The sequence below is a fragment of the Protobothrops mucrosquamatus genome, unplaced genomic scaffold (genome assembly GCF_001527695.2).
Source record: "Protobothrops mucrosquamatus isolate PMUCROS unplaced genomic scaffold, P.Mucros_1.0 scaffold2931, whole genome shotgun sequence".
Taxonomy (NCBI): Eukaryota; Metazoa; Chordata; class Lepidosauria; order Squamata; family Viperidae; genus Protobothrops; species Protobothrops mucrosquamatus.
In genome coordinates, this window is record NW_015388956.1 from 47831 (window position 1) to 74946 (window position 27116).

The window sequence follows — 27116 nt, forward strand, 5'->3', positions numbered from 1 at the left end:
AAGCCACGCCATGGGACCCTGCACGCACGCAAGAAGGGCAAAAGAACTAGCAAACGATGAAGGGGGACCGAAAAACCCAATGAACGATCGAGCAGTAAAGGACCTTAAGATGGGGGGGACAACCAGAAGTGGATCAATATACCCACGGAGGTCCACGGAAGAAGGCAGCGCTCCTGAGTGGGAGAACACACGCAGGAGCATATCCATCAGAGACTACCCTGATAGACACCCGGATCCACTCAATATACCCCCTTCCCCGAGCACACATGCGCACAACCCCATCAAGGAAGATCAGATGGATCCCGGAATAGAACCAAAAAAGGGAATAAGTGTAAGCGAGCGAAAGCAACTGGCGTATGCTAGCAGAAAGAAAGTGATTGAGCCCAGGAAAAAGAAAATAGTAACCTCGGAAGATACCAACACAGCAAGAGAAGCGTGCCGTTTAAGAACAAACCAAGTAGAGAAAACGGACGGACCGATGACTATATCGAGAAGCCAGGCACAGAGCCGTCCGGCAATATAAAAAGGACTCCCAGTAATCTTGTATTATGCTCTGATGATGTCGGCAGTGTTGGCCGACGAAAGCTTAGCTTTAGCTTTTGTATTAAACAGTTTTTGTTTTAATATTATCCTGGTGCTCGGACTATTTTATTTCTATTTTATATATATATATATATATATGATTTTTTTTTAAACTAACAACCTGGTTCTTAGTAAACAGCATGTTGTCTGGTTTCACATTTCACAACAATCAATAATAGTCAATTTATATCATATCGTACTCTACATCCAGGATTGGCACCCCCGCTGCCAATCCTCAACAGAAATGTTCACAACAATGAAAACCTCGGACAGGAGGAAGAGCGCCGCCAGGTGGGCAGGCAGGTGTCTTGATCGGCTGTGGCTTGGGCACTTTTTTCAGTGGCATTGTAACTTCGAACAGTCACTAAGTGAACTGTTTTAAGTCGAGGACTACCTGTACTTTATCACTTTTTTTCTTTTTTTTCTTTTTGGTCATCAAGTTTTTGACATCTTGCTAGGCGACTAGTGGTACTCGGATATTGCCATATCCTACAAGTGGTACAATGGGTGAAAAGGTTGAAAAGCCCTGGATTAGGGGACTAAAACATATAAGGAACGGTTGCTGGAATTGGGTATGTCTAGTTTAATGAAGAGAAGGACGAGGGGGGGACATGATAGCAATGTTTCAATATCTCAGGTGCTGCCACAAAGAAGAGGGAGTCAAGCTATTCTCCAAAGCACCTGAAGGCAGGACAAGAAGCAACGGATGGAAACTAATCCAAGGAGAGGAGCAACCTAGAACTAAGGAGAAACCTCCTGACAGTTAGAACAATTAACCAGTGGAACAACCTGCCTCCAGAAGCGGTGAATGCTCCAACACTGGAAGTTTTTAAGAAGAGAATGGACAGCCATTTGTCAGAAATGGTATAGGGTTTCCTGCCTGAGCAGGGGGTTGGACTAGATGACCTCCAAGGTCCTTTCCAACTTTATTATTATTATTATTATTATTATTATTATTATTATTATTATTATTATTATTATTATTATTACATAACAGCTTTCCTTGATTTTCTCTTCTTCCCATATTGTTCTCTTTTGCAAACATTAGGTTAATACAGTTCTTAGTATTTTAGTAACAAAGAGGTTAAATATAAACATTTTTCTAACATTTATCCAATTAGTAATAGCATCAATATAGAACTTCTTTTCTAGTTAGTCTTCTTGGTTGCGTTATATGTCCTGTTTTCAATATTCTCATTTAGACTTTTTCCCCACAAAATTGAAATCATTTTTATCTGTTAAGATTTTCTCAAAGTTGGTTTACGGTTAAATATCTAAACTGTTTCCCTCACAATAATCCTCCCAACAATTACATTTCTCATATCATAAAAAAAATACAATACTACTCAGAATAAGAAAAAAAAAGAGAAAGAAAGAAAAACATATTTCTCTCAAACTAAAATTCATTTATATCCCCCATTTTTTCCATTTTTAACTCTATTCCATTCGATATTTACTAATTAAGTAATTCATGTTATATTTTAACCATATTCAAACAAATAATCTTTAAAAATTGCATCTGATAAGACAGTTACGTAGATATATATATATATCTTTTAACTCTATTCCATTCAATAGTTACTGGTTGAGCAGACCATATTATATTTTAACCATATTCAAACAAATGCTTAATCTTTAAAAATTGCTTCTGATAGGTCCAATCTTCTAATCTCTTGAATCTGATTTTAGTCTTTTTCTTTCGCCAAACGGCTTTTCTCATCCATCTATTCCACTTAGTTAAAAAGTCTTGCCATTTTCTTGTGGATGTTGTTAAAGATGGGAGAGACAAATCAGGTAAGATGTTGATTTCTTTTATCTTTTTTTGTCTCTCAAGTCGTAGATTTTTTGGTATCTCTGTAATCCATTTTGTGAGGCTTTTCTTCTTATCTTTGGCTTTGTTTTGTGATTCTGGGGTGTGGACTATCTCTTCCAGATCCGGTGCTTCAGTCACGTCTTGTGTGTTTTCCTCCATCTGTGTTAAGTCACAATCCCTTCCATTGGTAGATTCTTTCATTTTCTGAAAATTCTTATGTTGTGAGGTTAACGTAAAGATATGTCCATTTATGTCATCAAAGTTGTTTTTAATTTCATTGTGGTTTAGAGCCATTGTTATTTGGATTAGCTGCAACATAGCGACCATTTCCTCCTGGAAAGTATTTGGTTTTTCTTGACAAGTTCTTTTTGCAAGCTCTTGAGATTCCATGATAGCTAGAATTCAATTTTTTTCTTTCTCTGAAAACAGCTTTAAAGTCACAGTCAATAGGTGTTTATCATGCAGGAAAGTCAGTTATGTTTTTTCAATTATAATCTTTGCTTATTGTGGCTGGCCCAGAATGTTTTGTTTAGCTCTTTTTTTTTGTAATATATTTTATTGATTTTTTTAAACATAAATCAATAATTGGTGAACAGTGTGTTGTCTGGGTTTACATTTGTTAAACAATCACTAACAATTGATTTCTATAATCCATAATCCACATAATGGTTTTAGTTGATTTCCTCTTTTCCCCAAAATGTCCTCTTTTGTTTAGCTCTTTTTAAAGATCAAAGAAGTAGATTATCTCATTCTGGGCATCCTGCCAATACTTATAACAAAGCAGCTAAAGTTATTTATTCTCTTCCACCACTAGATGTCAGCAACAGTATGTTTTTGTCCCCCTTAATAGTTTAATTCGCCACTTCCTTCCGTAGGAGGGTGGGACAAAGCTCCCTCTCCTTTTCACTTTGGGAGGCTTTTTTGTTTCTTGGGGTATCTTTTCCAAAAGTTCAGCATAAAGAGTAGGAGAGAGAAGATCAAATTTCTCACCCAGTTTCAGCACGCTGTTCACCGATGTTCTGGTGAATACTTGTGGACTTTGGCCACAAGTAGCTTGGGCTGGTTACCGAGATGGGGCCAGCCTTTCTCCTGTCGGGTTAGAGGGAATTTCCCGATCGAACGGGACAACCGCCGTCGTTCCCGAATCGCTGGGACGCCCCTCATTCTTTGCCACCTCTTTGGGACGGCTTTAGACCCATATAGGGTCCCCTGGCAGGGCAAAAAGAGCCGCGGGAAGCGGACTTCGCAATCCCGCGACTGTGCGCTACCGGGCAAAACCGGAAGTCCTTCTAACATTTCTATTCAACACTTCCAAAGTTAATACAGGTAATCCCCAAATTACAAGCGTTCACTTAACGCTCGTTCAAAGTTACGTGATCAGCGCCCCCTAGTGTTTACGAGCAAATCCCAAAATTACGACTATTGCAGCACCACAGCAGTCGTTCGCCCTTACGAGTGACTGACCTCAGAGGCTCTGCAATATTCACCCTATTCCTCTCCCCGTTCCCCACAATTGCTTCCCCCTCCCTTCCTGCCACGGTTTCTCTTTGAGGGAGAGGAGAGTTGGCTTGGAAATGCTTTTCGCGCCAGCAATGGAAGCTCCTGGGTGCCGTAATATCTCACAAGTTCAAACACAAATTCTCTGCAAAAGAGATCATGGCCCCTGGAAGCTTCCATTCTCTGGGGGGGGGGAAGTGTTTGCTTCGTTTGCATGCCTGTGGGGCAAAGCATGGAATCGGAGTCAGCCAGGCGCAGGAACCAATGCCGTCCATGGCCCTGGTGCGCTGCTCGCTCACATGCGCCAGCCTTAGTTTGAGGGCAGGAACAAAACCTTCAGCTGAGCGGGGAGGCATCACGGGGCCAGGTCCCTTGCACCCACATCCAAGCTGGCAGCAGCGGCAACCACCTGAGTGGCCATGATCCCCCTCCCCAGCCAGCCACTCACCCCGCCTGACCTAGTTCTCGCCTGGCTGGCCGGCTGGCACAAATCCTCACCACTCTTCTCCTCATCCTCCTCACTCATTGAGTGGTAGCGGCTTGAGTGTCTCTGCTCCAAGTGAAAGGAAACAGGTGCAGAACAGGATTGCTCTCAATAAGGCCTGCGCATGCAGTGCATCTCTGTCTTCTTGAGAGCAATCCTGCTTTGTGCCTCCGGTTTCTTCCTTCGGGACGGAGAGGAGAAACTCAAGCTGCTGCCGCTCAAACACTTTTTATCCATACGCAGACCTGAGAAAGATTGGAAGGTCCGTGTCCCTACAGATGGGGCACTTCAGAAACGGAAAGGAACGCTCCGTGTGACTGCTTGAAACTCCATGTGACTCAGGTCTCCATTCAGATGAAAGGTGTTTGAGCGGCAGGCTTGAGTTTGTCTGCTCCTTCTGAGTGAAAGGAAACAGACGCAGAGCAGGATTGCTCTCAATAAGGCCGGCTCGCTCTGGAGGCTTGTTTTTGCAGGATTGCTCTCAATAAGAGCGAGGTACACTCGCTCCGGAGATCTGGCAGAGACTGCAAGCTCCGTATGCCTGGAATGAGCCACTTGAGAAACAGAGCCTTCTGCCAGAACTCCGTTGGGATAAAAAAATGTTTCAGCACCTATGGAGCGCTTCCAAACACAGGGACTGGCTGCGTTTGGAAGCGCTCTATAGGAGTTAAAAGACTTTTTATCCCAACGGAGATCTGGCAGAGACTGCAAGCTCCGTATGCCTGGAATGGGGCGCTTGAGAAATGGAGCGCTCCTTTCCGTGCAGTCACATAGGGTGCTTCAAAATGCAGGGAATCCCTGCATTTTGAATAGCCCCACCAGAGCACAAACACTCCACAATCTACAATGCCAAATCCTAACCCCCACTCCACCCCAGGGCATCCACAATGCCAAATCCTAACCCCCACCTCAGGGCAACCACATTACTTCACTAACCTCCTTTCCAGCTCTGTTTTCTGTGTGCAGGGCAGCAAAAGAAGTTTGTGGGACTAAAAAAAAAAGATCAATCCGACCTTCCAACTTCTCACGGGAAAAAAAAGATCTTGCAAAGTTGGACGGTCTGTTTGAACTTTTTTTTACTGGTAGTCCCAGAAGCTTCTTTTGTTGCCCTGCACGCAGTGGCAGAGAACGGAGCTGGAAAGGAGGTTAGTGAAGGGAGGCTTTGGGGAAGTGATGGGAGACGGGGAAGGGTCTGCTCTGGCCTCCCCTGCCTCACTCCGCCAGCATCAGGGCTCGGAGGCTTGTTTTCACCAGAAAAAGTCATTTCTCAAGCCCCTTCCTGACAAAAACAAGCCTCCGGAGCAAGCACGCCTCACTCTTCTTAAGAGCAATCCTGTGAAAACAAGCCTCCGGAGCAAGCACGCTCCCTCCGGAGGCTTGTTTTTGCTAGGAAAGGGCTTGAGAAATGGCTTTTTCCTGTGAAAACGTAGCCAAAGAGCAAGGTGCACTCACTCTGGAGGCTTGTTTTTGCTAGGAAAGGGCTTGAAAAATGGCTTTTTCCTGCGAAAATGGAACCAAGAGCGAGGCACTCTGTTTCTAAGCGTACATTTGCATGCAGACGGAGCTTCCAGTTTCCCCCAGGTCTCTGTCTTGGTGAAAATTGTTCCGGCAGTGGCGGAAAGGAGTTGGGGGTGGGAGCAAACACCGCGAGAGTTCAGGCTCCCATTCTCTGCAAAAGAGGATCGGTGCCTGAACTCAAGGGATATTACGGGCACCCAGGAGCTTCCATCGACTCTCCCTCAAAGGCAGAAACCGCGGCAGAGAGGAGACGGAACTTTTCAAGTTGAGTCTGACGCAGCAGGAAGAGAGAGGGAAGCATGAGGTATCTTAGTGGGTCGGGGAGGCCTTGAGGGCCTTTTCCATCACTAGGCCCTCCCCCATGGCCTTCCCCACCCTGAGATACCTCGTGCACTTAACAGGCCATGTGCGTCTTAATGAGCAAGGGAGTGATCTCATTCGAAGTACGAGATTCTACGAGTTTTTGAGTTACAAGTGGAATGGGCAGGCTCCATTCCAATCGTAACTCGAGGACTACCTGTATAAATAGCAATGGAGAGAGTGGACACCCTTGTCTTGTACCTTTTTTATATTAACATTCTCTGTAAAGTCTCCATTTACAATTACTTTGGCTGTTTGTCTAAGATATATTGTTTTAATTATATTTATAAATTTTTCTCCAAAGTCCATACAGTTTAATTGTTGTATCATAAATTGCCAATTTACATTATCAAAGGCTTTCTGTGCATCTAGGAAAATTAGTGCCATTTGTTTCCCTGGATGCATTTCATAATATTCCAGTGTATCCAAAATAATTCTTAAGTTGTTTTTTATTTGTCTCTTAGGTAAAAATCCATTTTGATCTGGATGAATAGATTCAGTCAAAAATCTTTTCAATCTCTCTGCTATTATTGAAGCAAAAATTTTATAATCCACGTTTAATTGGTCTATATTGGTCTATAGTTCTTTATCTGAGTCAGGTCTGAGTCTTCTTTTGGAATTAGAGTAATGTTGGCTTCTGTCAAGGTGTTTGGTATTTTGGCCTCTGATAATACCTCATTACAAACCTCTTTCATTGGTAATCTTAATGTGTCTTATAGACATTTATAGAACTCTGCCGGTAACCCATCTGGTCCTGGAGTCTTGTCATTTTTTTTTTATAGCCTCCGTCAATTCCAACATTGTTATTTTTTCATTTAACATGTTTTTTAAATTTTCAGGTATTTTTGGTAATTTAGCTTTTTCCATATATTGAATTATTTTTTCCTTAGGAATTTCTTCATAACATTCTTTAACTATTTTATTGTTTCATTTTGAAATTGCAAACATTCTTTCCCATCTTGTAGTTTATTTATCAATTTCTTCACCTTTTTTCAATTTGTAGGCTAACCATCTACCCGGTTTGTTAGCATTTTCAAAAAAGTTTTGTTTTGCCCTTTTAATTTGTTGGGCCATTTCTTCAGCTTCTATTAAGTTTAATTTGTGTTTTATTATCTCCATTTGCTTTTTAAAAGTTTTCTTTTGTGGGTCTGTTTGTAAGTCTAATTCCAATTTTTTAAGTTATTCCTTTAACTTTGTTTGTTGTTGGTTTTTTTCCTTATTCTTTTTTGCCATATACGTTATAGCTAAGCCTCTAAAGCAGGGGTGTCAAACTCGCAACATCACGTGACATGCCGCAACGTATTGTGATTTTTTTCCCAATTGCCAGAGCTGGGGTGGGCACGGTTTCGGTATGACGCATCTGGCCCATGGGCCGGCAGTTTGACACCCCTGCTCTAAAGTATGCTTTGGCCGTGTCCCACACATTTTGAAGTGATGTCTCTTCTTTTTTATTTTCTTTAAAGAAGAATTCCATTTCCTTTACTGCTATTTGTATAAATTCTTTCTCTTTTAATAAAGCTTGATTCAATGACCATCTGAGTTTTTTCTTTGTTCCTCTCCAGGTCATCTTTATCGGATTATGATCTGCCCATATATTGGTTTCTATCTCAGTCTCGTGTATATTCATTCTTAATTCAGAGGATAACCATATCATATCAATTCTGGACCATGATTTGTGCCTATTCGAATAAAATGTATACTGAGATTTTTTTGGATTTTTTTCTCTCCACATATCCTGTATACAGATTTCTTCTGCCATTTTAAAAAAAGCCTTAGGTAGTATATTTATTCCTGTTTTACTGCTTTTATAGTCTAGCTTTCTGTCTACAATTGCATTAAAATCTAATAAGCAAATGTTTTGATATTCTGTTTCCACTATTTTCTTATGTAGTTTTTGGTAAAATTCTTCTTGTTTGTTGTTTGGTACATATATTGCTACCATCAATATCTGTTTTTGATTTATCATTATTTCCACCATTAATATTCTTCCTTCTTCATCTGCATAGACTTGTTTAGAATCCATTGTCTCTTTAATATATAAAACTTCTCTTTTCTTTTGTTGTGCTAATGAGAAGTAGAGTTTCCCAATTTTTGAGCATTCCAAAAGTTTATAATGTTGTCTTTTTATATGTGTTTCTTGGAGGCAGACTATATCCATTTTTAATTTTTGTAATCATGTAAAAAAAATTTCCTTTTTGAGGTGGAGTTCAATCCATTTATATTTATTGAGAGGATCCCGTTTTCCTTCTCCATTTTCTTTACTTATATTTAGGTTTTATTCTCCTAGTTGTTCTTGTCTGTCTTTGTTCTCTTATCTTTGCCCCTTCTTCTTGATCTATATTTTCCATTTCTTCTTCCTCTCTTCATGCAGCTGCCTCTTCTGGTACTGCCTCTCCCTGCTTTCTACATTCCTTATCTGTTTGAAGTTCTGAACTTTGTTCTTTAAAGAAAGCTCTGTATCTCTCAATTAATTTTTTGGTCAAAAATGATATTCTTTTCGTGAATCTCTTATCCTTCTAGGAATCTGTTTCAAGACTACAATTTCCTTTTATTTATACCGCAATAGGTCATCTGCCACTTTTCTCAATATCTCGTCTCTTGTTGATTTTTTCACAAATCTAACATGTACCTCTCAGGGAAGTCTGTTTCTCCTGGCATAGCTTGAATTGACTCTAAACATTTGGTCTATCCTTCCATTTCCTGTCTCCCAATTTCCAACACTTCTGCTAGCAGCTCTATCATCAGATCTGGGAGGTCTTCTTCTTTGTCTTCCATTATATTCTGAAATCTTAAAAAATAAGATGCCTTCTCCATTTCCAGAACTGCCACTGAATCCTCCAAGTCTTTATTAGCCTGCATCAGCCTTTGGTTTTCTTCTTTTATTTGTTCCATCTTTTGCTCAGTTTCCTCTGATTTGTCTTCTATTTTCTGAATTCTTTGTTCATTCTTTGTGGTCCTTTGCTGAAAATTTTCTAATTGTGAATTTAAATTGTGAATTTGTTCATTTATTTTATCCAAATTGTCTTATGTCTCATCATGATTTTTTCTTGTGTCTTCTTTATGCGAGGTTATCGCCTCTTGTATTAATTGTAATGTGGCCTGCATTTCCTTCTGAAAATTGCTGGTTTTTTCTTGCTGAAGCATTGATTCAATTGATCTCTGGTAAACAGGGCTGGGGGCATCAGAAGATGGTGCTGAGGTGGGTTTCTTGCCTGTTTTAGTCAAGCTTGGAACACTCATTTTTTTGCTCCCCCCTCAAACTCTTCTATCAAATCTATTATGTCCCCTAATTATCAGCCTTATACAGAGCAAGCAATCTTATAATCAATATCACAATATAATATTTAAATTCCAATTTGAATTTTAAATCATCCCAAATAGTTCTTGTAGTCTTTATCTATAGCTTTTGTAATCCAATAGTCCAGCTTATAGGTCCATCACCAAAGGAAGGGGAAAAAAGTAAGGAGAAAAAAAGAAATTTGTAATCCACCTGTGTCTTTCAGCACCAAATCCAAGAGGAAAAATGCAAAGGCTCTTCTGTTCAAAAAACCCACAAATTGTCAATCAGCCAGCCTTTATAATCCAAAGTGTCCAGCTGGCCCAGTTAGTAATCCATAGGACCTCCCAAAAAAGTAGTAGCCAAAAGTCAATTTTCTTTCTGTCTCTAGGTAGTTCTTAAAGCTGTGAGTCAATCGATGTTTGTAATCCAGACAGGCCTACTTCAAGGTAGTTTATAGTTTCCACCATGCAGAAAAACAACCCAAAGAATTTTTTTCCTTTTTCCAGCTGCAGTCTACAAAAGGGAAAGTTTCCAGGAAGATCAGAGTCTAATTTGTTATCTATGTCTGGGCTTCATGCCAAGTTCACTCCAGACATAAAAAGATTCAGTGCTTTATTCCTTTATTCCACCTCTAGCCACTAGATGTTGTTAGATGTCTGTTTTGTGTCTTGATTAGGCACAAGGCCCAATTCAAAGTTAAATCAGTATTCAGGCAGAAGATTTCTACTGCAAGTGTCATGGCTACCAGAATTCACTTTTGCGCTGAACAGAACATAGGGAATAGACTTATGTTCAGTTGTAAAACACCCAGGTTTGAACAAAGATAAACTAAAAAAAGAAAATTTTGGATTAGTCTTAGTTGCCTGAGCAAAGTTCCTATTACCTGTAGTAACCAAATGAATGTTAATTTGCAAGTCTGGCTTTGAAGGATTTAACTTCATTAGATTCCTTTTGATAACTGTTGGTAGCATCATTTTTTAAAAAATGATGTTCCATTCCTTATAATACTTACGTAAACCTCTGGTAGTTTCTTGCAATATAATAGCTGATGTTGTTTTATAATTGTGTAACAAGGAGATTAGTAAGAAAAATGAGATTCCCAACCAATATTATGGCTTTTACAGTACTTATTTTGTGAGGTGGTTGTGTACAAGGTTTGTGTCCCTTTCAGCACTTGGCTCTTACACAATTTTTCCTGTGTAGAGATGTTTAGTATTTGCTGTAAAAATCTGTTGGTTATATTTAGCTGATCTTTTGGCAGTTGTCACATTTGATGTTTCACAGTAGCTGATAACTGTCTCTATCTCCTGTCTTCGTAGAACGCCTTGCAGCAGGCTGTGGGCAGTGGCCTAGCAGGGAAACTGAAATATCCAACTAGTGAGAAAGGTATGAGAAACCAGGATTGAAGGGTGGTATCTGCATCAGAGCTGTCTACCTACAATATCCTTAGACTATAAAAGGCCATAGAGGTAGAGCTGTCTCATCCATAAACTGTCAGTTCCTAGATTAGAGGGACGTACATATCTTGTTTGCCGCCCAGAATCACTTATTTATGAGATGGACAGCTATATAAATTTAATAAGTCTTTAAAATTAGAAAACCTTAATTACTACATTACCCTAGATATTCAGAATTTTTTTAAATTGTTTTGGTTTGTACCCACATTTCTCAGTTTTTCCAGAATGTTTTCATCATACCTCCCAAATGCACAATCAAAATAGTAGAACATACAGTATGTTTATAATCATATTTTACACTATGATTATAAAAGCCCAGTCCAGCTTAATACCACTGAAAAAGAAAAGAAATCCAAGAAGAAACCAGCATGATTACACAAAGAACTATCTGATAAACTGAAAGACAAACAGGATAAGTACAAAAAATGAAAAGGACACATAACTAAGGCAGAATACCAACAAATAGCATGAACTTGCAAAGATGAAGTCAGGATAGCTAAGGCACAGAATGAAGTAAAACTTGCAACAAATGTCAAAAATAATAAAGTATCTTTCAACATGTAAAAAACAAGAAAAAAGCCAAGGAAACAATCGGTCCACTAATGAGAGAAGATGGCAAGGAAGTAATGGGCACTAGAGAGAAAGCAGAGCTACTTAATTCATCCTTTGCATCTGTCTTCACGCAAAAAGATAATACAGCCCAACCTACCAAAAACATAACCATAAAAGACAGACTAGGAATACAAATTAAAATAGGCAAGAAAATGGTAAGAGAACACCTGTCCGGTCTAGACAAGTTCAAATTACCTGGACCTGACTGATTACATCCCAGAGTTCTGAAGGAGCTGACAGATGTCATCTTGGAACCATTGAACCATATCTTTCAAAGATCCTGGAGCACTGGGAAACTACCAGAGGACTGAAAAAGAGCTGATGTGGTTCCCATCTTCAAAAAAGGAAAAAAAAACAGATCCAGGAAACTACAGACTAATCAGCCTGACATTAATACCTGGGAAGATCCTGGAAAAGATAAGCAACAGATCTGCAAACATCTAGAACAAGGCTTTTCAACCAGTGGTACGGGTACCACCTGTGGTACATTGGCACCTGGCAGGTGGTACGCGACTATCCTAGAAAAGTGATAGTGGGGGAGGGGAATGAGCTGAACCGATGGTAGCACCGCACAAGCCTGAGCCAGAGATGGCTGGAGCTGCAGGGCTGTCAAGGCTCAGCGGAAGCGCCAGGATCAGCGCCAGGCTCCAGCTGGAGCTCGGTGCTGATCCTGGCACTTCTGCTGAGCCCAGAAGAAGCGCCAATCAGCTAGAATGTTGCAGCATCTCCAGGGTCTTGTGATTTACATTCAGATGCTTGGCAACTGATTCATATTTATGACGGTCACAGTGTCCCAGGGTCATGTGAAGTGACCAAAACCTGCTGCAACCACCCAGCAGACGGGGGGAATAAAAACCGAATACCCCCACAACCCATCCCCGCTGCCAATCCTCAACAGAAATGCTCACAAGAATGAAAACCTCGGACAGGAGGAAGAGCGCCGCCGGGTGGGTAGGCAGGTGTCTTGCTCGGCTGTGGCTTGGGCACTTTTTTCAGTGCCATTGTAACTTTGAACAGTCACTAAGCAAACTGTTGTAAGTCGAGGACTACCTGTACTTCATCACTTTTTTACTTTTGGGGGGGGGTCATCAGGTTTTTGACACCTTGCTAGGCGACTGGTGGTACTCGGATGTTGCCATATCCTAAAAGTGGTACAATGGGTGAAAAGGTTGAAAAGCCCTGATCTAGAAGCAAGCAAAGTTATAACCAGAAGCCAACACGGGTTTGTCAAAAACAGATCATGCCAAACAAATCTTATTTCATTCTTTGACAAGGTGAGTAAATTAGTGGACCAGCAAAATGCTGTGGACATAGTATACTTGGATTTCAGTAAGGCATTTGACAAAGTAGACCACAACCTACTTCTTGGTAAGCTAAAAAAGTGTGGGATAGACAGCATCACCACCAGATGGATTTGTAACTGGCTGACAAATCTCACTCAATGGAACTACATCTACATGGAAGGAAGGAAGCAGTGGGGTACCCCAAGGTAATGTTTTAGGCCCAGTAGTCTTCAACATCTTCATAAACAGTTTAGATGAGGTAATAGAAGGGGAACTCATCAAATTTGTAGACGACACTAAACTGGCAAGAATAGCCAACAGCCCAGAAGATAGGCTCAAGATCCAGATGGATCTTGACAGACTTGAACACTGGGCACTATCTAACAAAATGAAATTCAATGTAGAGAAAAGTACACTTACGCAAGAAAAACCAAATGTACAGGTACACATTAGGTGAAACCTGGCTCAACAGCAGTAACTGAGAGGGATCTTGAAGTCCTAGTGGACGATCACTTAAAACATGCATCAGCAGTGCATGGCAGCAGCCAAAAAAGCCAATGCAATCCTAGGATGCATTAATGGGGATAGAATCAAGATCACGTGAAGTATTAGTACCACTTTATAAAGCCTTAGTAAGACCACACTTAGAATACTGCATCCAGTTTTGGTCATCATATTATAAAAAAGATGTAGAGTCTCTGGAAAGAGTGCGGAAAAGAGCAACAAAGTTGATTAGGGGCCTGGAGGCTAAAACATGAACGGTTGCAGGAATTGGGTTTGTATAGTATAGTGAAACGAAGGACTAGGGGTGACATGATAGCAGTGTTCCAATATTTGAGGGGCTGCCACAAAGAGGGGGGTCAACCTATTTTCCAAAGCACCAGAAGGCAAGAAAAACGATGGAAACTAATCGAGAGAAGCAACCTAGAACTAACAAGAAATTTCCTAGCAGTGAGAACAATTAACAAGTGGAATGGCGTGCCTTCAGAAGTTGTGGGTGCTCCATCACTGTAGGCTTTTAAAAAGAGACTGGACAGTCACTTGTCTGGAATGATATAGGGTCTCCTGCTTGAGCAGGGGTTGGACTGGAAAACCTCCAAGGTCCCTTCCAACTCTGTTATTCTGTTAAGGCTTTGAAAAAAAACATGCCAGGCTGATTGAGATGGACTCCAGTCAGCAGCTCTGTAATCATTTTTATAACACTTTCACTGCATTCTCAAAGCATTCCCCATGTGCCACTTTACAATGTTTACATAAAACACTACCTTTTTCTATATTGCAGATGGCAAAATGCAAGTTTGTGACTGCATAGATTTGGGGTTTCTGAAAATATTGGGCCATAGCTGTTATGGTGACTTAAAGGTCACTGAAAAATTAGGTATAACTAATTTGTTGTTAAGCAATCTTGGTATACAAGTAGTCCTCTACTTACGACCACAATTCAGCCCAAAATGTATGTTGCTAAGCGGGACAGTTAAGTGAGTTTGCCCCCATTTTATGACCTTTCTTGTGACGGTTGTTAAGTGAATCACTGCAGGTGTTAAGTTAGTAACACAGTTAAGTGAATCGGGCTTCCCCATTGACTTTGCTTGTCAGAATGTCTCAGTAGGGTATCACATGACCCCAGGACACTGCAACCATCATAAATATGAGTCAGTTGCCAAGCATCTGAATTTGTGACCATTGGGCTGCTGCAATGGTCATGTGAAAAATGGTCATAAGTCACTTTTTTCAGTGCCATTGTAACTTCGAACGGTCACTAAATGAACTGTTGTAAGTTGAGGACTACCTGTACATATTCTTTAAAAAAATTAAACTAAAAGGAAGACGCTTGTGAACATCTGAAGCCAGCTGATTTATAAACTATGCAACACCAGACTTCCATTGATATTCTTCATATGCAGGCATTATTTGGAATTGTACAGTATATTATTTTAAGTCTATAGTAGGTTATAAAACATAAATACCTGTTTGTTGTTTTCAGATACAGAATGCAAGTACATAAGTCAAAGTAAATGGTGTTGGAATTCTAGAACTGAAAGTTTTGGAGGAAGTTGCCTGGGAACTGAGGACTCTGCCCAGGCCTACAATAGAAATGGCCCAGTGGGTGAGGTATGTTGAGATCTCTCATGATTGTTCCTATTCTGATGTAGAAAATATTGGTGAGCAAACATGCCTAACTGAAGATCTTTACAAGTGCCAATCATTGTACTAAACTACAGGTAGTCCTCGACTTATGACCATTCATTTCATGACCGTTCAAAGTTTCAATGGCACTGAAAAAAGTGGCTTACGACTAGTCCTCACACTTATGACCATTGCAGCATCCCTGCGGTCATGTGATCAGAATTTGATCACTTGAAAACTAACATGCATTTATGATGGTTGCAGTGTCCCGGGGTCACATGATTGTCATTTGCAAACTTCCTAGGATGGGGGCTTCTGACAAGTAAAGCCAAGATGGTCCCTGAATAAATCTATATTGAAAGAAAAATAATTTCTACAATTAGCGACAAAGGAAATGGATTTTTTTAAAAAAATAAATAAGGAAGAAACATCGCTTCAAAATGTATGGGACACGGCTAAAGCATATTTTAGAGGGGTGGCTATAACTTACATTGCTAAAAAGAATAAAGAAAAGAAACAACTACAGTTAAAGCTGAGAGAAGAACTCAGAAAGATGGAATCAGAACTACAAATAGATCCACAAAAGAAAATACTTAAGAAACAAATGGAGATAATAAAACATAAATTAAATCTGGCCAAGATGGAACTAATGGCTCAACAGATTAAACGGGCTAAACAGAATTTCTTCAAAAATGCCAATAAGCCGGGGAGATGGCTAGCATATAGACTGAAAAAAGAAAAAGAAAAAAAATGATAAACTACAAGATTTAAAAGGAGAACTACAGTTCCAAAATGATGCAATGAAAAAAATTATTAAAGACTATTATGAGTTACTTTACAAGGTAGAGGAAATCACCAAAGAAAAAATACAGCAGTACTTAAAAAAAGCAGACTTACCAAAAATTCCGGAGAATATTCGAAATATATTAAATGGAAAAATATCAGTGATGGAGACTATAGAAGCCATAAAAAGGCAAAAAAAGGATAAGACGCCGGGCCCAGATGGACTGCCTGCAGAATTTTATACATCACTACAGGATGTACTAAGTCCGATTTTGAAAGAACTGTGCAATGAAATTCTATTCGAGGCTAAAATACCAAAGACGTGGACAGAAGCTAATATTACTCTAATACCTAAAGAAGATACTGATCTGACACAAATAAAAAATTATAGACCAATATCATTATTATTATTTAATTTTTATTTTTCCTTTTTCTCTTTACAAACAACAAAATACAAAGTACATTTTTTCTTTTTTCTTAACAGTACTATGTCCTATATCTCTTGCATTTATTTACATTTATTTACATTACTTCTCATACTTTTTTATTCCTCAATTCTAACCATTTATAATACATGTCCCATATCTCATAAAATTCTGTAACTTCTTTGTCCTTTATTTCTAAGGTAAATTTGTTCATCTCAGCACAATCTAATATCTTGCGTATAATCATTGCATTTGTTGGTATGTTTTCCCTTTTCCAGCATTGCGCATATGCAATGCGTGCTGCAGTTATTATATGTATAATGATGTATTGATTTTTTTTCCCCATTTTTGGATTGATTATACCTAATAGAAATATTTTGGGTTTAAGTTCAATTTGTTGTTTTGTTATTTCCTGTATCCATCTCCTTATCTGCTCCCAATAGGTCTTTGCTTTGGGGCATTGCCACCACATATGGTAAAATGTTCCCTCTTTATTTTTGCATTTCCAACAATCCGGATTCATATTTTTGTAAATCTTGGCCAATCTCGCCAGTGCTAAATGCCATCTGTAGAACATTTTATATTGGTTTTCTTTGTATGCAGTTGACATCGTTAATTTGTAATTTCTGTTCCATATTCTTTCCCATTCATCTAATTCTATATTTCTGCCTATATTTCGTGCCCATGCTATCATTGGACCCTTTACTATTTCTTCTGCCAGTTCAACTTCTAATAAGAGTTTATAGGTTTTTGTTAGAAATTTTCCTCCCTTGTTTGTCAGTATTTTGTCCAATTGCTGTGGTATCCGACTTATTCCATACTCTTCCATGTCTTTGCTATATTTTGATTGTATCTGTATATATGGCCACCAATTAGTAGTTATTCCCTGTTCTTTTAATTCATCTCTTGATCTTAGCTTCCCTTGGTTATCTAATAATTCTTTGTACCTTATCATCTTTGTTTTATCCAGCGTGTTTGGGTGAATCATTGCCTCCATTGGTGAGATCCAAATTGGAATTTTCGTATAATATTTTTTTTTTACTTTTTCCCATGTCCAAATTAATGCATCCCTTATCTGATGCCGGTAAAAGTATGTGTGGGATTTCTGATCTTTTCCCCATAAAAACGCATGCCATCCAGCCTGTAAATCATGACCTTCAATTGTTAGAACCCTTTTGTTTTCTAAGTTTATCCAATCACTGATCCAAAGCAACCCCGCTGCTTGGTAATAGATTTCCCATTTTGGGAGCCCAAGGCCACCTCTACTTCTACTGTCCTGTAATTTATTTATTCGTGCTTTTTTACCTAACCATATAAATTTATTAATCATTTTGTTTAATTCGTCAAAGTTTTTCCCCAATTTTATTGGAGTTGTCTGAAATAGATATAATAATTTTGGTAGAATATTCATTTTAATCACCGAAATCCTTCCTAACAATGTTAGTTGTAATTTCCCCCAAATCTCTAATTCTTTTTGTATTTGTTGTATCAATTTTTTTATAATTATCTTCTTTTATTGAAGAACATCTTATGGTGAGCCAAATTCCTAAATATTTAATCTTTTTTACAATTTGCAACTCCAAATTTTCTTCTAATCCCTTTTTTTGTTTTTCAGTTAAATTTTTTACTAATATTTTAGTCTTTTCTTTGTTTATTTTTAGTCCCGCCACCATTCCATATTTTTCTATTTCATTCATTAGAACATTACCTCTTTCTAATGGTTCCTCTATAAAAAACACCAAATCGTCTGCAAATGCCTGTGTCTTGTATTCTTCTGTTTTAACCTTTAGTCCTTTTATCTCTTTGTTGTTTCTAATTCGAGTTAATAGCACTTCTAACGTTAGAATAAAAAGTAGAGGTGACATTGGACATCCCTGTCTTACTCCTTTATTAATTTCTACCTTCTCTGTATTCTCCCCATTTATTATTACTCTAGCCTTTTGTATTTTGTATATTGACTTTATCATTTGTTCAAACTTCTCTCCAAATTTCGTATCTTCTATCTGTTGGAACATAAACTGCCAATTAAGGTTATCAAATGCCTTCTGAGCATCTAAAAATACTAATGCAACCTGTTTTTCGGGGTGTGCTTCATAATATTCCAGGACATTTAACACCGTTCTCGTGTTGTTCCTAATTTGTCTGGTAGGTAAAAAACCATTTTGATCCGAATGTATTATTTGATTTAATATTATTTTTAGTCGTTCCGCCACTATTGTAGTAAAAATGTTATAATCCGAATTCAACAACGAGATTGGTCTATAATTTTTTATTTGTTTAGGATCCGTATCTTCTTTTGGAATAAGAGTTATGTTGGCTTCTGTCCAGGAGTCTGGTAATTTGGCTTTCTCCAATACATCATTATATATTTCTAATAATATCATTTCCAGGTCTTCATAAAGAGTCTTATATACTTCCCCTGGTAGACCATCTGGCCCCGGGGCTTTATTATTTTTTTGTTTTTGTACTGCCATTTTTAGTTCCATTGCTGTTATTTTTTTATTCAATAATTCTCTTTGTCCTTTTTTTAATTCCGGGAGACCATTAGCTTTTAGATATTGTTTTATATTCTCCTCCTCTGTTTCCTCTTTTTTATATAGCAACTCAAAAGTATTTCTGAATTATTTTTTTCTTTTCGTCTATTTTATATTGCAACTCTCCATTTTTGTCCTGTAGTTCCTGAATAAATCTTTTTTTCCTTCTCTTTTTTTAATTTGTAAGCAAGCCACCTCCCAGGTTTATTTGCATGTTCGAAAAAATTTTGTTTAGTTACTTTCAGTTCTCTTGCCAATTCCTCTTGTTCTACTATATTTAATTTATGTTTGGCCAAAGTCATTTCCTCTTTAATCATTTCATCTTGTGGCTCCCGTTGTAATTTGGATTCTAATTTTTTTAATCTCTTCCAGAAGTATATTTTGTGTCTGCCTTTTCACCTTATTTTTCCTAGCTGTATATGCTATTGCTATACCTGTCAGATATGCTTTGGCAGTATCCCATATAATTTGTAATGATGTTGTTTTGTATTCTCTTTAAAAAATAATTCCATTTCTTTTTTAATCTTTACAGTGAAATCTCTTTCCTTTAAAATTTGGGTATTAAGTGTCCACCTTCTCTTTGCTTTTTTCTGACCTGTCCACACTATTTTCAAAGGATTATGGTCTGCCCATATATTTGGCATTATTTCTATTGTCTCCACTTCTTGTCCTATTTCCCCGTTCATCCATGCCATATCCAACCTAGACCACAATTTGTGTGGATTTGAAAAAAAGGTATATTCCTTTTTTATGGGATTCTGTTTCCTCCATTGGTCAAATAGATTAAATTCATGTGCCATCTCAAAAAATGTTTTTGGTAGTGTTTTCCGCTTCTTTTTATTTTTCATATTGCTAATATAATCCATTTTTACATCCACTATCGCATTATAATTTCCTATTATACAGATGTTTCCTTGTCCAATTTCTATAAGTTTTTCGTGTAGATCTTTATAAAATTCTTTTTGATTTTCATTTGGAGCATAAATTGTCACCAATAACCATGATTTCTGTTCCATTTGTAGTTCTATTATTAGTACCCTTCCCTCTGTATCTTGATATTTTAAATTGGCTCTAATTCCTTTTCTAATATAAACTGCTATTCCTCTCTGTTTTTGTTCCATTAGTGATGTATATAATTCTCCTAATTTTGGAAATTCCAGATATTTTCTGTGTTGCTTTTTTATGTGTACTTCTTGTAGACATACTATGTCTACACCTTGTTTGACTAATTTAGTTAATATTTGTTTTCTTTTAGCTGGTGCATTTAGGCCATTGACGTTAATTGATACTAATCTAATCTTCTCATCCATTATTTTACTTCTGAGTTTGTCTTGCTCTCAAACCTGTTCCTCTTTCTTTCCTTTGTCTTTTTACCTCCTTACTTTCTATCTCCTTCTCTCTTTTAACTCTAGTTGCTGATCTTCCTGACTTTTAGAATCTAATTCTAATTCTTCCCTACTACTATTCTCTTCTTCTTCCCCTTCTAGTTGTTCATAACATTCTCTTGCCTTGTCCAGGCTATCAGTTTTAATCCTTCTCTCCTGCCATGTTATCAGCATCCCCTCGGGGATTAACCATCTAAATGGAATGTTTTTTTTAATAAGATGTGCACTGAGAAATCTGTAGTCTCTTCTCTGTTCCCTCACTTTCTTTGGAATTTGTTTTAATGTTTGAATTTCTATGCCTTTGTAAATTATTGGATCTTCCCTTGTAATCCTGTATATTAGGTCTCTAATTTTTTTTCTGGCGAATCTTATATGTATCTCACGTGGTAGTTTATTCCTTCGAGCATAATTTGTGTGGATTCGGTACACCTCATCTATTTCTGGCAATATTTCTTGTTTATCTCTTTGTAGAGCCTCTGCTATCAACTCTACCATAATGGTGCCCAAATCCTCTTCCTTATCCTCCACCACGTTTTGAAATCTTAAGTAAAACGCCGCCCTGTCCATTTCCAGATGTATAATCAATTCTTCCCATTTTTTGTTAGTTCCCATCAATTTTTTATCTACTGTGTCGACTTTTTTCCCTATTTTATCCAATCCTACTTCTACTGTCAATATTCTTGCTTCATTTTCTCAATTGTTTGTTGTATTGTTTCAATCTTATTATCTAATTTATTCATATCCCCTCTCATTTCAATATGGTTTTTTGACATTGTCTCCTGCATCTTTAACATTGTTTCTTGAATAGTTAATAATGTTGTTTGCATGCTTTGCATATTTGATAATACATTTTGCTTCTCTGTCCCCAACATTCCCTCTATTGTTCTCTGTCTAGGAGGAGATGAAGGTGTCAGTGCTAAACTTGACATTGTTTTTTTCCCTGTTCTCAGTGTTGTCATCTTAATTTCTTATTTATCAACTGCTTTCTATTCTTAGTATCTAGGAATATGATATGATTTAGCCAGCAACCTTTCTAACTTTACACTTTTATTCTAAACTTACAATTCTTCTTTCTCTCCTTTCCTAGATCTCGATCTACTTTCACTGTGCTCCTAGACCTCTCTTCTCCTTCCCTAACCTTCTTCACTTTCTTTTCTCTTTCTTACTTAACACCCAATCTCTCTAGGAATCCAAATTTTCTCTCCTAACCTATATCATCAACCGTTTGTCCATATATCCATTGTCTATCACTGCCGAATCACGTCCTCTCACCGTCTCCTTCACTTTCCAAACTTTCCGCACTTCCTAGTTTACCACCTCCGTTCTCTTCCAGCCTCACTTTCTCCAATCTTCTATAACGTGCTATACAGTCTCTCTAGGATTTCAAGTTTCTATCCCTTCCTGTGGCTTTCGCCTCCGTATTACGTCCTCTCACCAATTCCTTCACTTTCCAAACCTTCCGCACGTCAGAAACTATCTCCTCTCCGAATTTGACACGCCATCTCTCTATCGACCGTCTGTCCATCTATCTGTTCTTGTCACTTTCACCACCGTGGCACGTCCTCTCGCCGTCTCTTTCCTCCTTTCTCCTCCGATCTGGCTTTCTCTGATCTCCTACGACTCGCTACTCTTCCATCCTTCTCAGATCGCCATTTTCTCGCCGTTCCGGCTGTCAGCCTGCCAAACATCTTCTTTCGTTTCTCTCTTCCTAGTCGCTTCGCCGTCTCCTCCGTCTCTGTCTTTCGTTTCCCAACCTCTCCTTCCACAATCTTTCACCTTCTTCGTTCTGTGCTATAACGTTTACCCTTTCTTTCTTTTGTCTCACTCCTGTTAATCCTCTGGCTATATTAATTGCTGACTCACAGCTCTTCCCGCCGGGTCGCCGCTTGCGCTGAGGATTCCCTCTCCAACTGAGCTTCCTTACAACACCAGAGCTAACAGACAAGTAAATCTTTTAGACTTTTCTATTATTTTGGAATATTTTCATAATTTTTTTAACTCACTCAATGACATAGTCTATTAAGTATATCTTGCTTCCGCATTCTTTATGGTTAGTCGAGGCCTCGGATCCGCCATCTATTGATAGCCGAAGTTTTCAAGTTGGATTTAAGGGTTTTCCTCCATCGTAGTGGGTGATTGCCTCTCACCTCACTACTCCCCAAGGCTTCACCCTTTTTGCACGTAGCCCTCCAGACTCTCAGTGCCCCCAAAGGGTCTCCAAACTTGAAAAAATCAGAGTTGGAGGACGGAGACTGTCCTCTTTCCCCTGCACCACCTCCACGTCACCACCGGAAGTCAGACCAATATCATTATTGAATGTAGACTATAAAATTTTTGCCTCAATAATGGCAGAAAGAATTTAAAAATTTCTGATCGAATTTATACACACAGACCAAAATGGCTTTTTGCCTAAAAGACAGATAAAAAATAACTTGAGAATGATTCTTGATATGCTAGAGCAGTGGTGGCGAACCTATGGCACGGGTGCCAGAGGCGGCACTCAGAGCCCTCTCTGGGGGCATGCGCGCCGTCACCCCAGTCCTAGGCCTTCAGCTGGGTTTTATAAAACCTTTTTGCTCTAGGCCTCCTCCGCCGTGTGCAAAAAAAAAAAGGTTCAATCAATCAAGTCAATTTCAACTTCTCACGGGAAAAAAAATCAAAGTTGGAATTGATTGAGTGAACTTTTTAGTCCCACCCAGTCTGCCGTTACCACCGCAGCCACGCCCACCCAATGGGCCACGCCCACCCAATGGGCCACGCCCACCCAATGGGCGGACGTTTTAGTTTTTATACTGGAAGAGCCACTTGAAACAAGCACTAAATTGCTGGAGAAAATAAAAAAATATGGAGAAGTGGCAGGTCTGAGAATAAATAGAGAAAATACTAAAGTGTTGACAAAGAATTTAACAGAAAAACTGAAAAGCCAATTCACAAAAAAAAAATCTTCAAATAGTTAAAAAAGTTAAGTACTTGGGAATCTAACAGCAAGATGTGTAACAGTCAAAGAAGATACACGATTGTTAAAACAAATAAAATTGGACTTGGAAAAGTGGAAAAACCTTCAGTTGTCAATGTTGGGGAGAATAGCTACAGTGAAAATGAATATTTTACCAAAAATACTCTTCTTATTTCAAACGATTTCTGTAAGACTGAGAAAAGCTTTTTTTGATGAACTGAACGCAATAATATTGAAATTTATCTGGCAAGGGAAGAAAGCCCGAATTAAAGTGAAAATGCTACAAGAAGCTCAAGATAGTGGAGGATTTGGACTCCCAGACTGGAGGTTGTACTATCAAGCAACTATCTTAACATGGCTTAAAGAATGGATAATGCTTAGAGATAAAAGACTATTGTACCTGGAGGGGCATGACCTGCAGATTGGTTGGCATGCCTTTCTGTGGTACGGAAAGAATAAAATACATAGATACTTTCAAAACCATTTTATAAGGAATGCACTTCTTCTAGAATGGGAAAAAATAAAAGAAAAAAATTACATTAAGATACCTGAATGGCTTTCAACAATGGAAGCTTTTGCTTACCCAAACTTAATTAACTATGATAAAGTTGTGACCTATAAAGATATTCTGGATAATGAAGGGAAACTGAAACATAGACAAGATCTACAACAACAAGGTATTGATTTAGCATGGTGGCCATACATGCAAATTCAAACGAGATATGAAAAAGATGTGAAAACAACGGGATTTTATAAAGAACTGACAGAATTTGATCAAGTATTGTTAAAGACAGATGATAAGTTGATTAAGAAACTTTATAGATTTCTGCTAAATCTAAAGATGGAAGAAGAACAAGTAAAAGAAACAATGATAACATGGGCAAAGAACTTTGGATACACTATAGAGTTAGAAGAGTGGCAAAAACTATGGGATGGAAATATTAAACTAACTAAAGCTGTGACATATAAAGAAAACTTGTACAAAATGTTTTACAGATGGCATATGACACCAGTGAGACTAGCGAAAATGTTTAAAAATACCCCAAATAATTGTTGGAAATGTAAACAAAGGCCAGGTACTTATTACCATATCTGGTGGACATGCCCTAAAGCAAAAAGTTTTTGGGTTAAAATACATTCATGGTTGGAGAAGATGACTAAAAAACAAATAGACTTTAAACCAGAATTGTTTGTGCTAGGAATAACAGGAGCTAACTACAAGAAGGAGAGCGGATATCTAATATTACATGTATTAACAGCAGCAAGAATTGTATTTGCCCAATATTGGAAAAATGAAAACTTACCAACTGAAGAAGTATTAATTAAAAAAATTCTAGAGTGCGCAGAAATGGATAGATTGACTTTAGAGATTAAAGAGAAAGAAAATTCAGTTTACTTTAGAACATGGGATAATTTTTATCAATGACTAGAAAAATGACTCAGAGAGAAAGGAATGTAATATGTAATTTTGAATACATACTAGGAAGAAGGACGCTATGGAGTGATTAGTTAATATTGTCTAAGATAGTTAACCATATTTATTATCACCTATTACTATATCTACTATTGTTGTTTAAATATATGTACCCAGACAATATGCTGTTTGCTAAACATCGAAAATGTTACCTGGGGAAACCCCAGCCCCAACCCTGACCCCAACCCTAACCTAAACCCCAATCCTAACCCTGACCCCATTCTACCCACCCTTTAAAAATTAATAAAACTTTTCAAAAAAAAAGAAAAGAAAAACACTGAAACACCTCTTAGATATGCCCTGAGATGCATAACCAACATTGTTCTTCAGATGTATTATACTATTTAAAAATTGTTTAGGAAAGATGCTCACAATTTAATGCCTTCCATATGCTTTGGATTGCTAATTTCAGAGTTTCTAACTGTTGGCATATGGGAATTACAGCTTGAAACATCTGGGTCATTTCTCTTCCCTTTAAGGTGTTCATCCTGATTAGGTTAAGAATATGGGTATTACATCTGCTTCTGATGAGCCCTCTATTTTGATAGCTTTTTAGAATTGGGACTTGTGGAGGCATTCTAGTCAACTACTTCTGAAGAAGATATAGCTGGAAATGTTGATTTGCTGGAATGACTCTCCCATGTTACGATGGAACTTACTTTAGGGTTGCTTACAATTGGTTTTTATGACCACAGTCTTCATAAATCACTCTTAAGTAATTAGTGTAGCTGATTTAACATCAGTTTGAGGAAAAGCCAAGAGAAACTGGTTAAGAAAATCTGAGATCAGGACCCTCTTACAGTTGAGTACACTGTTCTTTGTAACCAGTTCTTGTCATTTCTTTGGTGGTGGCGGCGGCAGCAGCATGCTCTAAAGCAGTGTTTTTCAAAGTAGGCATCTTTAAGTTGTGTGGACTTGAACTCTCATGCTTGCTGGGGAATTCTGGGAGTTGAAGTCCACACATCTTAAAGATGCCAACTTTAAAAAACACCGATCTGATGGGAGAGTAAGCAAGAGGCAATCTCAAGTCCTGATATGCAGATCTGGAGTTGAATTTCATAAGATGTTCAGTTGCCTGTTGCAAACAACACAAGGAAGCTGGAAGGTTGACATAAACCTGCAAACCAGGTATTGCCTTATTACTCTGTTGGGGAAGTTCTGATTCTGCCAGCTGTTAACTGTTCAGGTGCTCATTGCATCCTCACTCTAGCAGCCTCCATTGCCTCTTGCTTTCTTGGATCTGAAGGAGTGGCAGATTCCAGCCAGTTATCTCTAGCTGTATCCTATTTAGGATAAATGTTCCAGGATGCTATTGGCTGCAAATCCTGATCGTGAAGAGGTACCACATTCTTATCAGAAGCAGATATGATGGTGGAAGGAGACAGTTCTGAAGTACACAAGGTCAAAATATCTGAATTATGCTTATGCATCTGTAGAAGTCAGTGAAGATACCAGGTTGGTGGAGTGATAAATAGTTGTCTTAGTCTATGTGCATTGTTAAAGGCAGCTCTACACTACCACATCAGTGAGATGACAATGATGTGGATGATGGCTATGAAGTCTGCACAAGAAAAAGAAACGCTGCAGCTTTTAAAGCCAGCAGATGTAAATTGATTCCGCTCTCTGGTAAAAGTTATAAAATGCTGTCCTTGCTAACTTTGTCCAGAGTAATGTATACTGCTCACAAAAATAAAGGGAACGCAAACTCCTTCAGTTCCATGTTAAAATGTTCCCTTTATTTTTGTGAGCAGTATATATGTTCCTGTTTGCAGTCTTGGCACTACAGAACAAAGGATTCTGTGTGTCGAAACTTCCGGTTTCGGAACGCGACGCCGCCGGTCGTGCCTGGAAACTTCTCTCCAGGCCGTCCGGAGTTTCCTTCGCCGGTAGACCCCCTAGGGCAGTGATGGCGAACCTTTTAGAGACCGAGTGCCCAAACTGCAACCCAAAACCCACTTATGCATCGTTGGGTGCCGGGTGGGCGTGGCCCATTGGCTGGGTGTGGCCAATTGAGGGGTGTGGCCCATTGGGTAGGCGTGACTGCGGTGGTAACGGCAGACTGTGTGGGACTAAAAAGTTCAATCAATCAATTCCAACTTTGCAAGATCTTTTTTTTTCCCGCGAGAAGTTGAAATTGACTGATTGATTTTTTTTTTTTTGAAAATTTTTTATTTATTTTTCCCATCATAAAAAAACAGTCATACATAAACACAATAAACAATCAATAACCCCCCACCCCCCCCAGAACTTCCCAAACCTAATCCCAGGATAATATTCGTATAAAAGTAAACAAATACTAATATCTCTAACTCCACAAAATATCTTAATCTACAAAAAAAGATAGAAATAAACAAACATAAAAAAATCTAGAAACCTAAATTATATTCTACCACTCTGTGTTTCTTTTGAATATAAACAATCCATCTTCTCCATATTGATAAAAATTGTTCATTCGAATGGTTCTTCAGGTAAGCCGAAATCTTTGCCATTTCAGCAAGATACGAAACTTTCAATCTCCAGTCTCCCATCGTAGGCAGAATTGGGCT

At 38.4% G+C, this 27116-nt stretch overlaps 1 protein-coding gene across 1 annotated transcript in view; it reads left to right on the plus strand.

The window, feature by feature from the left end:
* The window catches only part of LOC107296677 (splicing factor, arginine/serine-rich 19-like), an 80091-nt gene that overhangs the window by 29649 nt on the left and 23326 nt on the right, over positions 1–27116 (plus strand). The window contains 3 exon segments of the mRNA XM_015826024.1: positions 10854–10920; positions 14871–14998; positions 17744–17754. Coding sequence (XP_015681510.1) covers positions 10854–10920; positions 14871–14998; positions 17744–17754 — 206 coding nt within the window.